Below are 13,959 nucleotides of genomic sequence, written 5' to 3' on the forward strand. Positions count from 1 at the left end.
CAGCAAGAAAGGGAACACAAGCAGGGGGAGTGGGAAAGGGAGAAGCAAGCAGTCTTCCCGCTGAGCAGGGACCCTGATGCGGGGCTTGATCCCAGGTCCTTGGGATTAGGGCCTGAGCTGAAGGCAGAGGCTTAACGACTGAGCCACCAGGCGCCCCCAGCTGTGTCAGTCTTTTAATTTTCATTTAATTTTTCTTAATTCTGTAAAGAAAAGGAATGTGCTATTTGTATCCACAAGCAACCGCTGAGAGGATAACTTGACAGTAGAGGAAAACCACAGGATGTCAGGGTTGCAAGAGAGCTGAGCGCATCTAGGTCAGCGGTTCCTGAGCACTGCTCTGCAGGTCCGTGCTGGGCTGTCTGCATAAGAACCAGCTGGAAGCTTGTTAAAAATAGATTTCTAGCCCTCTGCTATTCTGATTCAGCACGTTTGAGGCATGACCCAGGAATCATTATTTTTAGAAGATACCCCAGATGATGCTGATGGGTAGCCAGATTCGGGATCTAGTCTAGTTTTCCCATTTTGCAGATGAGAAAATGAAGACTCTTTTTTCTCAAAGTCACAGGGCAGGTTAGTGGCAGAACTTGAGCTGGCTTGCAATTCTTCATATTTTCCCCGTGTTTGTTTTAGTATAATACATTTGTGGGAAATACTACATAAGAAACATTGCTAATATGGATTTGGAAATAGCAAGTGTTTTCTTTTAGAAATTTGGTCTGGAGTACCCCAAAATTCAAATCATGGAGGAATATTTGCTAGCTAATTTTTGCAAGTTGGGAGACTATTTGTTAAGAAAAGGCTAATAACAACAAAAATTTTTTTTTAATTTTATTTTAATGCTAAAACAGAAGAGTGTCCCTAGTACTAAGGTCCTGGCTGGAGTTCAGTAGCCACCCAGAGCAGAGACCCTGTTTGCCCACTGGATCCCATTTTCACATTGGGAGCCATTTTTATTTTTTTTTTTATTTTTATTATTATTATTATTATTTTTTTAAAGATTTTATTTATTTATTTGTCAGAGAGAGAGAGCACAGGCAGACAGAGTGGCAGGCAGAGGCAGAGGGAGAAGCAGGCTCCCTGCTGAGCAGGGAGCCCGATGTGGGACTCGATCCCAGGACGCTGGGATCATGACCTGAGCCGAAGGCAGCCGCTTAACCAACTGAGCCACCCAGGCGTCCCTGGGAGCCATTTTTAAATGAAGATTGCTGTATGGCATCCCACTGGCACTGTCACTTTGTCAAGTTCATTGTGTCAAATTTGATTTCACCAATCCCAGTTCTTGAGGTTTTTAAAAGATTTATTTATTTATTTTTTTATTTGAGAGGGAGAGTGCGAGCAAGCATATGAGGTGGGGAAGGAGCAGACAGTGAGGGAAAGAATTGAGACTCTCAAGCAGATTCCCTGCTGAGTGTGGAGCCCGACAGTGGGCTCCATCCTATGACCCTGAGATCATGATCTGAACCGAAATCAAGAGTTGGACATTCAGCCGACTGAACCACCCAGGCCCCCATGCCTGTTTGGTTTTGTATCTTATGTATGTATCATCACAATCACACCTGATCAGTCTTTCTGTGTTTGTATCATAGACAAGATTTGGAAGTCCCTAGAATGCTTGGAAGAGAACATGCATATATTTTTTGCTTTTAATCCTTTCTTTGGTGTCTACCTTATAATCCACTTACCAAAACAGTAGTTTTGCATTATATCTTGTGAAGTTAGAAATCTTTGAGGTATCATTGATTACTCCTTTTCCCTTCTACACCCACTCCTCATCAAGTCCTGTCATTCTATCCAAATACGTGAAATCCATCTACTTGACCCTCAGCACTATCGTAGTTTGAATTCCTGCATGTTTGACTTGTGCCTTGTAGCTACAGTGGTGTTTTCTCATTGTGTCCGATGCAGAGATCTTTTCTGCTCCCTTTCCAGAGGGAAGAACTGTGTCTTACCCTCTTTTAAGTCCATTTCTGTCTCCTGGGTGTTGAACAGAGAATAGGGGCCCATTAAATATGTGTGATTGGTTTCTTTGTCTCTTTGTAGCCTGACCCTCAGCAATCTTAAAACAAGAACTAAGGAAAATGGAAGGACAGAGAAAGGTAGCAAGTTGACCCAGATGCCTTTGGGGCTGTGGGAATAAAGGTTGCAGCACGGCTTCTTAGCCAGCTCTCAAGTCCTAGGTCCACAGGCTGAATCAAGTAGCTTCATAAAAGAGTAGGTGCCAGAAGTTGCTTATCCTGGCTAGGCAATTTGGTTTGACTTTGGCTGTCTTTATACCACAGGTACTTCTCCCTCCAGGCCACACATCCTCTTGGATTTGATGATGTTGTACGATTAGAAATTGAATCCAATATCTGCAGGGAAGGTGGGCCACTCCCTAACTGTTTCACAACTCCATTACGTCAGGCCTGGACAACCATGGAGAAGGTAACCAAGAACTTCAAAAATATTAAACTGCAGGAAATTTTTGCTGGTGAAACCCAGAAAACATAACATGGGAAAAAACCAAGTGTAACAAAACTGGAAAATTAAAGCAGTGGAGCATAGTGGTTAAGAGCAGAGGCCTTGAGTCTGACTTTGTATGTATTACTTTAGCCTTGATAGGCTGAGTGACCTCAGGCTGTTACTGAAATTCTTTAATTCTGGTTTCCGTTATCCTCTAAAATGGAGATAATGTGGATACTTACCCAGAAGTTATTTTAAGGAGGAAAATGAGGTAAGACGTATAAAGTTCTTCTTACTAGCATTACATCCAACACATATAAGCATTAAAATATGTTAGTGGCTATTATTACTGCCTTTATTATTGAATTTTCAAAAATAATTAGATAGCAATATTGGGCAAATTTGCTTAAAATGATCCAAACATTTTACCAGTATCTATCAATGAGGTTTGAACACTAGTTTCGTATATTGTAACTCATGGGGTATCACTAATAGCTTAATAATAAGGTATTAGAATTTGTGAATGATTTCTTTTTCTAATGAACTAGAGCAGATTTTACCAGGAATTGCACAGAGCCCAGGATAAGCCCATGAAGTTATATTGCTTATATATGTCATGTGTATCTACGTGGAAAAGGATTAAGTAAGCATTGTTGAATAATACATGTAAAAACTGAATTTCAGAAACGTGGAAGAGTTACATATAAAAATCAAATCATTGAAAAGCTCATGGTATAAACTGAATAGAGTATCAGCTATTGCCCAGAGATGAAAATTTTTTCATGATTAAAATTAAAATCTTTCTGATCATAAAGGAAAAGTTCCAAATCTGTATCATACAAAGAATGTAAACTTTCTTAATAAAAGAAAATTAAAATACAGAGAAAAACAATGTGAAAATATTTCTTATAAAATGTGCATATGTAAAGAACTTACACTAATTTTAAGAATACTGTCAAGTAGATAAATGAGAAAAAGACGTGGATGATTTTTTCATCAGTACTTTGAGAATTTTTGTGTTAGGTATCGGCATTTCAGTGATAAACAGAAGAAACGTGGCTTCTGCTCTTCTGGACCTCTGTCTATAATGAAGGCACACATTAAACACAGACAACTTACAGTCATGTGCTAACTGCTCTGAAGGAAAAGTTGGTAGTAGGAAATGCCAGTAATAAACATGGAAACTTATTCAGCATCATTAATAATGTTTATTTTTTTTATTGTGTTATGTTAGTCACCATAAAATACATCGTTAGTTTTTGATGCAGTGTTCCAAGATTCATTGTTTATGCACCACACCCAGTGCTCCATGTGATACGTGCCCTCCATAATACCCACCACCAGGCTCACCCATCCCCCCACCCATAATTTTTAAATGTAAATAAAAATATCCATATTATCATTATGCACTTATTAACAGTGATTTGGAAAAACATATCTGGTGTTGGAAAGCCTGTGTCAAAACGGAGACCTTGATATATTGCCAGTGATAGAAATTGACAGCATCCTTCTGAAGAGTAAATTGACCATATATCTCAAAGCTAAAACAGGGCGTCTGGGTGGCTCAGTTGGTTAAGCAACTGCCTTGGGCTCAGGTCATGATCCAGGAGTCTCGGGATCGAGCCCCACATCGGGCTCCCTGATCAGCAGGGAGTCTGCTTCTCCCCGACCCCTCTCCTCTCATGCTCTCTCTCTCATTCTCTCTCTCTCTCTCTCTCAAATAAATAAAATCTTTAAGAAAAAAAAAAAAAAAAGCTAAAACACTCACACTGTTTAACTCCATAATCACACGCCTGATAATTTATCTTAAGGAAATTAGTTTAGAAGTAAAAAAAAAAAATAATAATAATAATATATACATAAAGACTTTATAACCGGAAAAATCTCATTTCAGATTAGATCCACTCCCTGCATGTTTTCTCGTACTAAGAAGTCTAAATATCAAGTCTATGTAATAGTTTTATGGCAAGCTTTTGGGTGGGGGGACACCTATAAATTGTACTCGTAATTTTAGTTACAACATAAACTGTACACGAAGGGGTAATACTTGGAGCGTAACAAGGAAAGGGAAAGCCCTGTGTGCTAGCTGGTGGAATTGTGCGTAAAACTTTGTTTTCAAATAAAGTTTTAATTGTATTTGAATCCACCTTTAAAATGATGCTTGTCCTCTCTTCCAGGTCTTTTTGCCTGGCTTTTTGTCCAGCAATCTTTATTATAAGTATTTGAATGATCTCATCCATTCGGTCCGAGGAGATGAATTTCTGGGAGGAAATGTTTCCCTGACTGCCCACGGCTCTGTGGGCCCTCCTGATGACTCTCACCCCGGTGGTCCGGATAGCTCGGCTTCTCAGGTACTCATCAATTGGCCTCTGGCGATTGGAAGAGAGGTGTACAGATCCTTTCCTTCAAATACCAGTAGCAGATACAGTTTGGAAGTTTTTGTTGTAGAAGAAGCAAAGTAGAAAATAAAATTAGCCTACTTACTATATGTCTTAATAAACATGTCATAGTGATTAACAGTGTATTATATTGGAAGGTACTGTGTTGTTTCATTCAGGCCGTTACTCTGCCTGACACTACAGCTGTGGCTCTTTCAGTAATCAGACAACAGGACATGCGTTTATAGCCTCTGAAGAGCTCTTTTTGGAATTATTTGGGAAATTTTAGTGACTACATTTGAGATGCTTTTTCTTTTAAGATTTACTTATTTATTTGAGAGAGACAGTGCGTGTGAGCATGAGCGGAAGGGAGAGGAGGAGAGAGAACCCCAAGGAGACTCCACACTGAATGGAGTAGACTTGATCTTCTTGAGATCAGACCTGAGCTGAAACCAAGAGTTGGACGTAACCGACTGCCACCCAGGAACCCCTAGAATAATTCTTCACAATTCTTTTTTTTTTTTTTTAAAGATTTTATTTATTTATTTGACAGAGATCACAAGTAGGGCAGAGAAGCAGGCAGAGAGAGAGGAGGAGGCAGGCTCCCCGCTGAGCAGAGAGCCCGATGCGGGGCTCGATCCCAGGACCCTGGGATCATGACCTGAGCTGAAGGCAGCGGCTTAACCCACTGAGCCACCCAGGCGCCCCCCCCCTTCACAATTCTTAATATTGTATTTCACTGAAGAGTTTCTGGTTTCATTTTGAACTGTAGTGCCGTTGTACATTTCCTTAATCTTTTTTGGTTTTTTGGAGTGCTTTCCTATATCAAACCTTATCTGATTCTCCCCCAAATTGGATGAAATGGGTTGTCGCCAAGAGAAGAGGTCTAGGAAGATATTACGAAGTTAACTAATTGTATTAAAATCACACAGTAAGTGTAGATCCAGAACATATTCCCTGTCTAGTGTTCTTCAGCATAACGTAGCATAATTATTTTCTCATCACATTGTTGACACATAAATAACACTTCAGATTTTTTGACACAGGGCCTTGGATAAATTTTCTTAGTTTCTGTGACAGTACTATTTATCACCATCAACAAGGCTCTCCTTGGTATGTTTTCTTCCTATTTAGCTTATGTAGCTGGTGACCTGCCGAATGTGGTTGCCATTTTGCTTTTTGAGATAGGCTAGAATGTTTAGTTGTTACTTCAGCACTTAAAAGGTCTAGCTGCTGACCTTAAAATGTATTCTTACATTTTTGGTTGAAGTATAATATATATACAGAAAACTCAGTATATCATAACTATATGTAGCTTGAAGAATTTTCATAAACAGACTTGATCTGTGTATCTAGCATCCAGATCAGGAAACATGACATTATCAGTATGTCATAAACCCTCTTGTGCCCTCTTCTAGTCACCGTCCTTCCTGCTAGAATAGCTACTATCCTGATTTTTGATGGCATTGGTTAGTTTTACCTATTTAGTTTTATGTAATTGAAATCAGTTTGTATATACTCTTTTTTCACTACAGCTTTATTGAGATATAATTCATATACCATACAGTTCACCCATTTATGTTGTATCATTTAGTGATTTTAGTATATTCATAGAGTTGCTCAACTGTCACCAAAGCCAGTTTAAAGTTTTTCATCTAAGAAACCCTGTGTCCTTTAACTAATACCATCCATATCCTCCCAATTCTTCCAACCCTAGGCTACTGCTAATCTACTTTCTGTCTCTATAGATTTGCCTATTCTGGACATTTCAGATAATTGGAACCATATGATGTTTGGTCTTTTGCGACATCCTTCTCTCATTTAGTGTGCTGTTTTCAAGGTTCAGCCATGTTTAGCATGTATCAGCACTTTATTCCTTTTTTTGTTTGTTTTGTTGGTGGTGGTGGTGGTTTAAAAAAAGTCATTTACTAGAGAGAGAGAGACAGCATGAGCTAAGGGGAGGGGCAGAGGGAGAAGCAGACTCCCCACTGAGCAGGGAGCCTGACACTGGGTCCGGTCCCAGGACCCTGACATCATGACCTGAGCCAGAATCAAGAGTCCAGCGCTCAACTGATTGAACCACCCAGGCACCCCAGAACTCTATTCCTTTTATGGCCAAATAATACTCTGTTGTACACACATACCACATTTTGTTTATACATCAATTGATGGACATTTGGATTGTTTCTCTCTTTTGATTATTATGAATAATGCTGCTGTACAAGTTTTTGTGTGGATATAGGTTTTCATTTCTCATATATATATATATATATACCTAGAAGTAGAATTCTTAGCTGAAATGACAAGTGTTTAACTCTGTCCTAATTACCTTTGCTTGGGTAACAAGTTTTGAAATCAGGAAGGAAGTGAGTCTTCCCACTTAGTTCTTCTTTTTCAAGATTGTTTTGACTATTTGAGGTCCCTTGAGTTTTCAAATACATTTAAGGATCAGTTCGTCAACTTCTATGAAGACTCCAGCCAGGATTCGGATGGGGAAGTGCATAAGTTCCATCGATCAGTTTGGGACGAATTGCCGTCTTAATGATATTAAATATTCTGACCCATGAACATAGGATACCTTTCATTTATTTCAAATCTTCTTTAATTTCTTCCAATAACATTTCGTAGTTTTCAAGTATCAGTTTTGTATTTCTTCAATTTCTTTTAAATATTTTATTCTTTTTGGGACGCCTGGGTGGCTCAGTTGGTTGGATGACTGCCTTCGGCTCAGGTCATGATCCTGGCGTCCCGGGATCGAGTCCCGCATCGGGCTCCCGGCTCCGCAGGGAGTCTGCTTCTCTCTCTGACCTTCTCCTTGCTCATGCTCTCTCTCACTGTCTCTCTCTCAAATAAATAAATAAAATCTTTAAAAAAATAATAATAATAAATAAATATTTTATTCTTTTTGATACTATTATAAAGGGAATTTTTTCTTATATTCATATTTTCATTGTAAGCATATAGAAATACAATTTTTTAAAAATTGAGATAAAATTCACCTAACAAAGTTAACTATTATAAAGTGTCTAATTCAGTGACATTTAGTATATTCAGTGTTGTGCAACTATTACCACTATCTGGTTCCAGCCTTTTTCATCGCCCCATATGGAAACCTCGCAAATGGAACATTAAGCAGTCACTCCCCGTACCCATCTGTATTTTCTTCTAAGAGTTTTAGGCCTTTGATCCATTTTGACTTAATTTGCATGTTGTGTGAGGTAGGGCCAACTTTATTTTTTTTTGCATGTGGATATCTAGTTGTCCCAGAACCATCTGTTGATAGAACTATTCTTTTATCATTGAACGATCTTAGCATCTTTGTCAAAAATCATTTGACCTTAGGTATACCAGTTTATTTCTGGAACTCTCAGTTCTACTACATTGATCTACATGTATCTTATGCCAGTACTACATTGTTTTGATTACTGCAGCTTTACAAGTTTTGAAATCAGGACTGTGTGTCCTCCAACTTTGTTTTATTCAATTGTCAGATTATTTTGGCTATTCTGGGTCCCTTGCAATTTCATATGAATTTCAAGATTGGGTTTTCATTGAATCTGTAGATTCCTTTGGGCTCTATTGCCATTTTAACAGTATTAAATAAGTCTTTTTCCAGTCCATGAACGTGGGATGTCATCCATTTATTTAAGCTGTCTTTAATTTCTTTCATCATTGTTTTGTGGGTCTTAGTGTACAAGTTTTGTATTTCCATGGGTCTTTTTTTCCCTGAATATTTTATTCTTTTTGATGCCATTATAAACAGAATTATTTTCTTAATTTCATTTTCTTATCCTTCATTGGTAATGCATAGGAGTAAACTTTATGTGCTGATCTTGTACCTTGTAACTTTACTAAATTCATTTGTTAGCTCTAATAGTTTTCTTTTGGATACTTTTTTTTTTTTCTTAATTTTAATTTATTTGAGAGAAAGAGAGTGAGCGAGAGGGAGAGCACAAGCCATGGAGGGAGAAGCAGAGGGAGAAGCATACTTCCCCACTGAGTAGGGAGCCCAATGCAGGACCCGAACTGACCCGAAGGGGGCGCTTTGCCAACTGAGCCACCCAGGCACCCTAGTGCCTCTTCTTAATTATATTTACCCTTCTTGGTACATAAAGAGAACCCCCTCCCCCACATTGTAGGTTGTGTTCTATAATAAGTGTCTGTTCAGTTTTTATTTTAATTTAACCTATACCTTAGTCATGTATATTAAGCACATTCCCATCTTTTGTTATTTTAAACAATGCTACAGTGAATAATATTCTTGTATATTAGTCATTCTGTGGAGCTAAGTCTGGCTGCAATTGAATTTTTAGAGGTGGAATATCTAGGAAAACCCGTGGCTCCAGTATTTCCTAGAAATACCAATTCTGACTTTTTTGTGGGATGAGGAGTGGGAGATGACATGCTGGAGGGGAACTTACTATACTCATCTAGCTGGTCATTTTAGAAAGTTTTCTTTAGCTTCTCCTTTGTCACATAGCCTCACTGAAAGTCAAAAGTATTCATGTTTATTTGTAAAAGTTAGCTGAACTATGTCTGCGTGGATGCGAGTCCTGCACACTTGGGAATGTAATACCCATGAGGATAGCACATTTGTTGGAACTTAGATCATTAAGAAAACAAACAGATTTGGCAATTAATGTGTGTGTTTACATTGTAATACTGTACTTTCCTCCCATAGTTGTATTTTGAGGTGTAATTTCATAATCATTGCTGTTCAACATCTCCATAATGATGAAGTTGAGTGAGAATTACGTGTATTTCAAATACCGAAGATTTTGTACAACTCTGTCATAATCCAAACTTAGGACTGTTTGATTCCTGAATAACTATTAATTTTACAATTTCTCTTGTAGTCCAGTATGAAAAAAGCCAGTGTTAAAATTCTGAAAAATTTTGATGAAGCGATAATTGTGGATGCTGCGAGTCTGGACCCAGAATCTCTGTATCAGCGGACATATGCAGGGTAAGTTTAACTGGTGTCGAGAATTTTTTTTTTTTTTTTTAAGATTTTATTTATTTATTTGACAGAGACCAGAAGTGGGCAGAGAGGCAGGCAGGGAGAGAGAGAGGGGGAAGCAGGCTCCTGCGAGCAGAAAGCCTGATGCGGGGCTTGATTCCAAGACCCTGAGATCATGACCTGAGCGGAAGGCAGAGGCTTTAACCCACTGAGCCACTCAGGCGCCCCTGGTGTCGAGAATTTTTACAAGTCTGCTGAATTTTGCATCTTTTATTTTTTTATTTAAAATTTAAAAATTGTTTATAATCTACTGTTACATTTTTACATAGAGTATACAGTAGACCACAGTTAAGAGTGGAGGCTCAGGAGTGACTTCCTCGGTTTTAATCTTGGCTCCGCCACTTATTGGCAAATGGTGGACAGTAAGCCTATTGGATTAATTAGCAAAGGTTGTATTTATTAGGGAATGGTTGTTTCATTTACTTACAGCCTTAATTAAGACAGTCTGTTGGGGTGCCTGGGAGGCTCAGTCAATTGAGCGGCTGCCTTGGCTCAGGTCCTGATCCCAGGGTCCTGGGATTGAGCCCTGCGTCTGGCTCCCTACTCTTGCTTCTCCCTCTCCCTCTGTCTGTCGCTCTCCTTGCTTATGCTCTCTCTCTCATTCTCTCTCTCTCTCTCTCTCTGTCAAATAAATAAAATCTAAAAAAAAAAAGTCTGTCAATTGCAAGATGGTTTACTTCTGTAAGTATTTTGCTGTGTAAAATAAATAAATTTTAACAGATAATGTATAAAATGGGTCAGAAATGGAGAAGTAATGACTTTTCCACATCTTTAAAGATAGTTTTCAGTGTTTGTTTTAGTGTTATGGTTTTGGCATCTTTCTGATATTTTTCTCAAAGGACAAATTTGTATCCGTTGGTGTATTGCAATCACATTTGAAATGAGGACTTACTAGGAACAGTAGTCCTAAAGCAAGACTCACTGTGCCCAAAGTGAAATAATACCTTGGCATCACAGAGTTTCTTTTTCTTTTTTTACCTTTTAATTACAAATACATTAATCCCTTATAGAAATTAAATTGATAAAGCTAATGTCCCCTGTGGTCACACTCCACTACTCATTCTCTCCCCTTCCTACTCAGGATAATCACTGTTAACGTTATAGTATGTATTTTTGTTTGCTAATTTCTATGTAACTGACATCACACTCTATTCGGTATCTCGTGCTTTCATTCACAGTGAGTTTTGGAGATTTTTCTTTGTTAGTTTACCTCATTTTAACTATGTTGTAGTATTCTACATATAATATTAATTACGGCTCATAACCGTGGCCACTATTCGGCCCTTTTGGTATTGATGAGTATTTAAGTTGTTTGCAATTTTTCACTGTTATACACAGAATAGCAGAAGACTTCCTTTTATTGACTTCTTTATACCATGAAGCAGATTTTAAATTTTAATAGATCTTACTGACTTACCTTTAAAAATATGTATATTTTGCTTTCTTACCACCCATTAATAAAAATACTAATTTTCTTCACATCTTTATTGACCTTAAATAACATCAGATGTTTGACTTTTTACCAATCTGGACTACTGCTCCTGAGATTAAGCTTCTTTTGGCATTTTGTTGGTTGTTCAGGTTTTTCTCCTGTGAACTGACCGTTCGTCTCCTTTTTATGTTTTTCTCTTGGATGATTTCTTAGTGACTTGTTGGAATTCTGTATGTTTTTTAGCTTTCATTATTGATTAGTAATATCTGTTAAATAAGATCTTTCACTGTGTTCTTTGCCTTTTAACTTTGTTTTATATTGTTGTAGACTTACAGGATGTATAATTATTATATATAATTACTTTAGCTTTATAATACACATTTTGATCTAGGGCAGCTTCCTACCTTTTTATCTCTTTCACAGAATTATCTTGGCTTTTCTTACGCCTTTTCTCATATATAGATTTTAGAATTGTGAGCTATCTCTTCACGCATCATGTTTCATAAACCTTTCTGGGATTTTGAATAAAATTACATTGAATTAAAGATTAATTTTGCTTTCTTGGGGGAACGGTTCTATTTGAAATAAGCTTTGCTCTGAATAACATGAGCTGTCAATCATTTTTTTAAATTTTTCTTTCCTTAATTTAAAATTGATTGTTAGAAATCATGTTCTTCTTTTTGTACTTATATAGGAAGATGACATTTGGAAGAGTAAGTGACTTGGGGCAATTCATCCGAGAATCTGAGCCTGAACCTGATGTAAAGAAATCAAAAGGTTTGTGGTGTTTTATACTCTGTTAAGCCTTCACTCACATTAGTCATTGACTGTAAGTGAAGGATCATTTAAGATACAAATAGTTTATCTTATGAAATAACTGCCTTAGCTCTTACTTGTATTTATATCACAACTGAGTCCAAGGGCTGTGTGTAGTTGCATCTCCCTGAATGAAAGTTCATGAACTGGGGCACCTGGGTGGCTCATTGGGTTAAAGCCTCTGCCTTCGGTTCAGGTCATGATCTCAGGGTCCTGGGATCGAGCCCCGCATGGGGCACTCTGCTCAGCAGGGAGCCTGCTTCCCCCCTCTCTGCCTGCCTCTGTGCCTACTTGTGATCTCTGTCAATAAATAAATAAAATCATTAAAAAAATTATATAAAAAGAAAGTTCATGAACTTGCTTCACCATGACAGAAGGCACATCTTTATGAAAGAATATTTGTCACCTTTCAAATTTAATGAACACCCTTTAGTTCATTAAGTTTCCTCTTATTTGTTGAAAGTTATTATGAAATATTTGTGGAAAATATTAATAGGTTGAAATTCAAATCCTTTGTTTAATCAGCAGGAGAGTGCTCAGTCAGTTGTTAAACCTGGAAGTCTTTTCTGACAGAACATTATTTGTGACTGATCTCAACTTCCAAACAATTTGTCTTACACAGGAAGATTTTGGAAACCAATGTGGATCCATTCACTTGGGATCTAGAAATTTTTCAGTGTGATTGGATTGACAGTATTGTCTTGAGTAAAAGATACTAACTTTTGGAAAAGAAAATGTTCCAGGGGCCCGTGGGTAGCTCAGTTGGTTAAGCGTCTGCCTTTGGCTCAGGGCATGATCTCAGGGTCCTGGCATCACGCCTCACATTAGGTTCCCTGCTCAGTGGGGAGTCTGCTTCTACCTCCCCTGCACGTGTGTGCACACACACTCGCTCCCTCTCTCTTTCTCTCAAATAAATAAATAAAATCTTTAAAAATTTTTTAAAAAGAAAAAGTATTCTGTTTTGATAGTGTGTTTAAAATTAAGAGCTATTGTTAATCTTCCTATTAAATTTAATAGGACTACATTCCTATTATGTGTATTTTAAAAATTTTTTTTTTTAAGTAAACTTTACGTGGGCTCAAACTCAGTACCAAGATTAAGAGTCGCGGGTTCCTCTACTGACTGAGGCAGCCAGGCGCCCCATATTATGTTTAATTTTTAATGCAACTGTTATTTGAATGAATCACACCACTTTATGTTGAGGAGCAGTGTACTTTTGGGTCAGATCTACATTGACAGAGTAAGCAAAAAAATGCAACAATTGTTGAAATAATTTAGACCAAAAAAAGGGCCTGTTACCTGTTTCACCTTTTAGTGTATTTAAATAATTGATTTTATTTCCTATTTTGCCAAAGAAGTCTGAAGTACATGGTCAGGAAAAGTTTAAAGACTGAAAGAAGTCTTCACAGCTCAGTCAGTAAATAATTTTTGAGTGACTCTGTGTACTCATATTCAGGGGGCGGGTTAGAAGATACCGATCCTGCCGTCAAACTCAAGAGTCTAGCCGCGGCTTTGGTTAGGTCAGACCTGAACTGGAGGAAGAGGTTACTGGTCACCTTGAAGCATAGGGAGTGCTGGACAAGTTCTGCGGGGGACTGGCTGGGAGGGGCTCTGTGTTGTCCTCAGATAGCTTCTATCAGTGAGGATAATGGCATCTCCAGGATTAAGAGAATTTCTCAGCTCATTAATTTTTTGAAAAGCTGGTCTTACTCCTCTGACACCTCATGAAGAAGTGCTCCTGCTCTAGAGTATGGGTGTTGGGTGCTTCCAGGGATAGATATATATATACACATATATACAAATCAAGAGATGTAGTTAGCAGCTAAAGATATACAAGAAACTTTTCCCCCCACACTCTATCTCTGCTCATT

The 13,959-nt window shown here is 38.0% G+C and overlaps 1 protein-coding gene across 5 annotated transcripts in view; it reads left to right on the forward strand.

Annotated features, from left to right (window-relative positions):
- AKAP10 (A-kinase anchoring protein 10) overlaps positions 1-13,959 on the forward strand; it is a 77,592-nt gene that overhangs the window by 48,672 nt on the left and 14,961 nt on the right. For 3 of the 5 annotated variants that reach the window (XM_032841344.1, XM_032841343.1, XM_032841342.1), the window contains exons 9-12: positions 2,280-2,424; positions 4,620-4,793; positions 9,677-9,786; positions 11,967-12,049. In XM_032841344.1, the coding sequence (XP_032697235.1) occupies positions 2,280-2,424; positions 4,620-4,793; positions 9,677-9,786; positions 11,967-12,049 (512 nt within the window). Of the gene's footprint in view, positions 1-2,279; positions 2,425-4,619; positions 4,794-9,676; positions 9,787-11,966; positions 12,050-12,613; positions 12,824-13,959 lie in introns of those variants that run through there. The other 2 variants (XM_032841346.1, XM_032841347.1) reach the window with 2 other exon arrangements.

This window comes from Lontra canadensis, unplaced genomic scaffold, assembly GCF_010015895.1.
Source record: "Lontra canadensis isolate GAN:19392208 unplaced genomic scaffold, GSC_riverotter_1.0 scaffold122, whole genome shotgun sequence".
NCBI lineage: Eukaryota > Metazoa > Chordata > Mammalia > Carnivora > Mustelidae > Lontra > Lontra canadensis.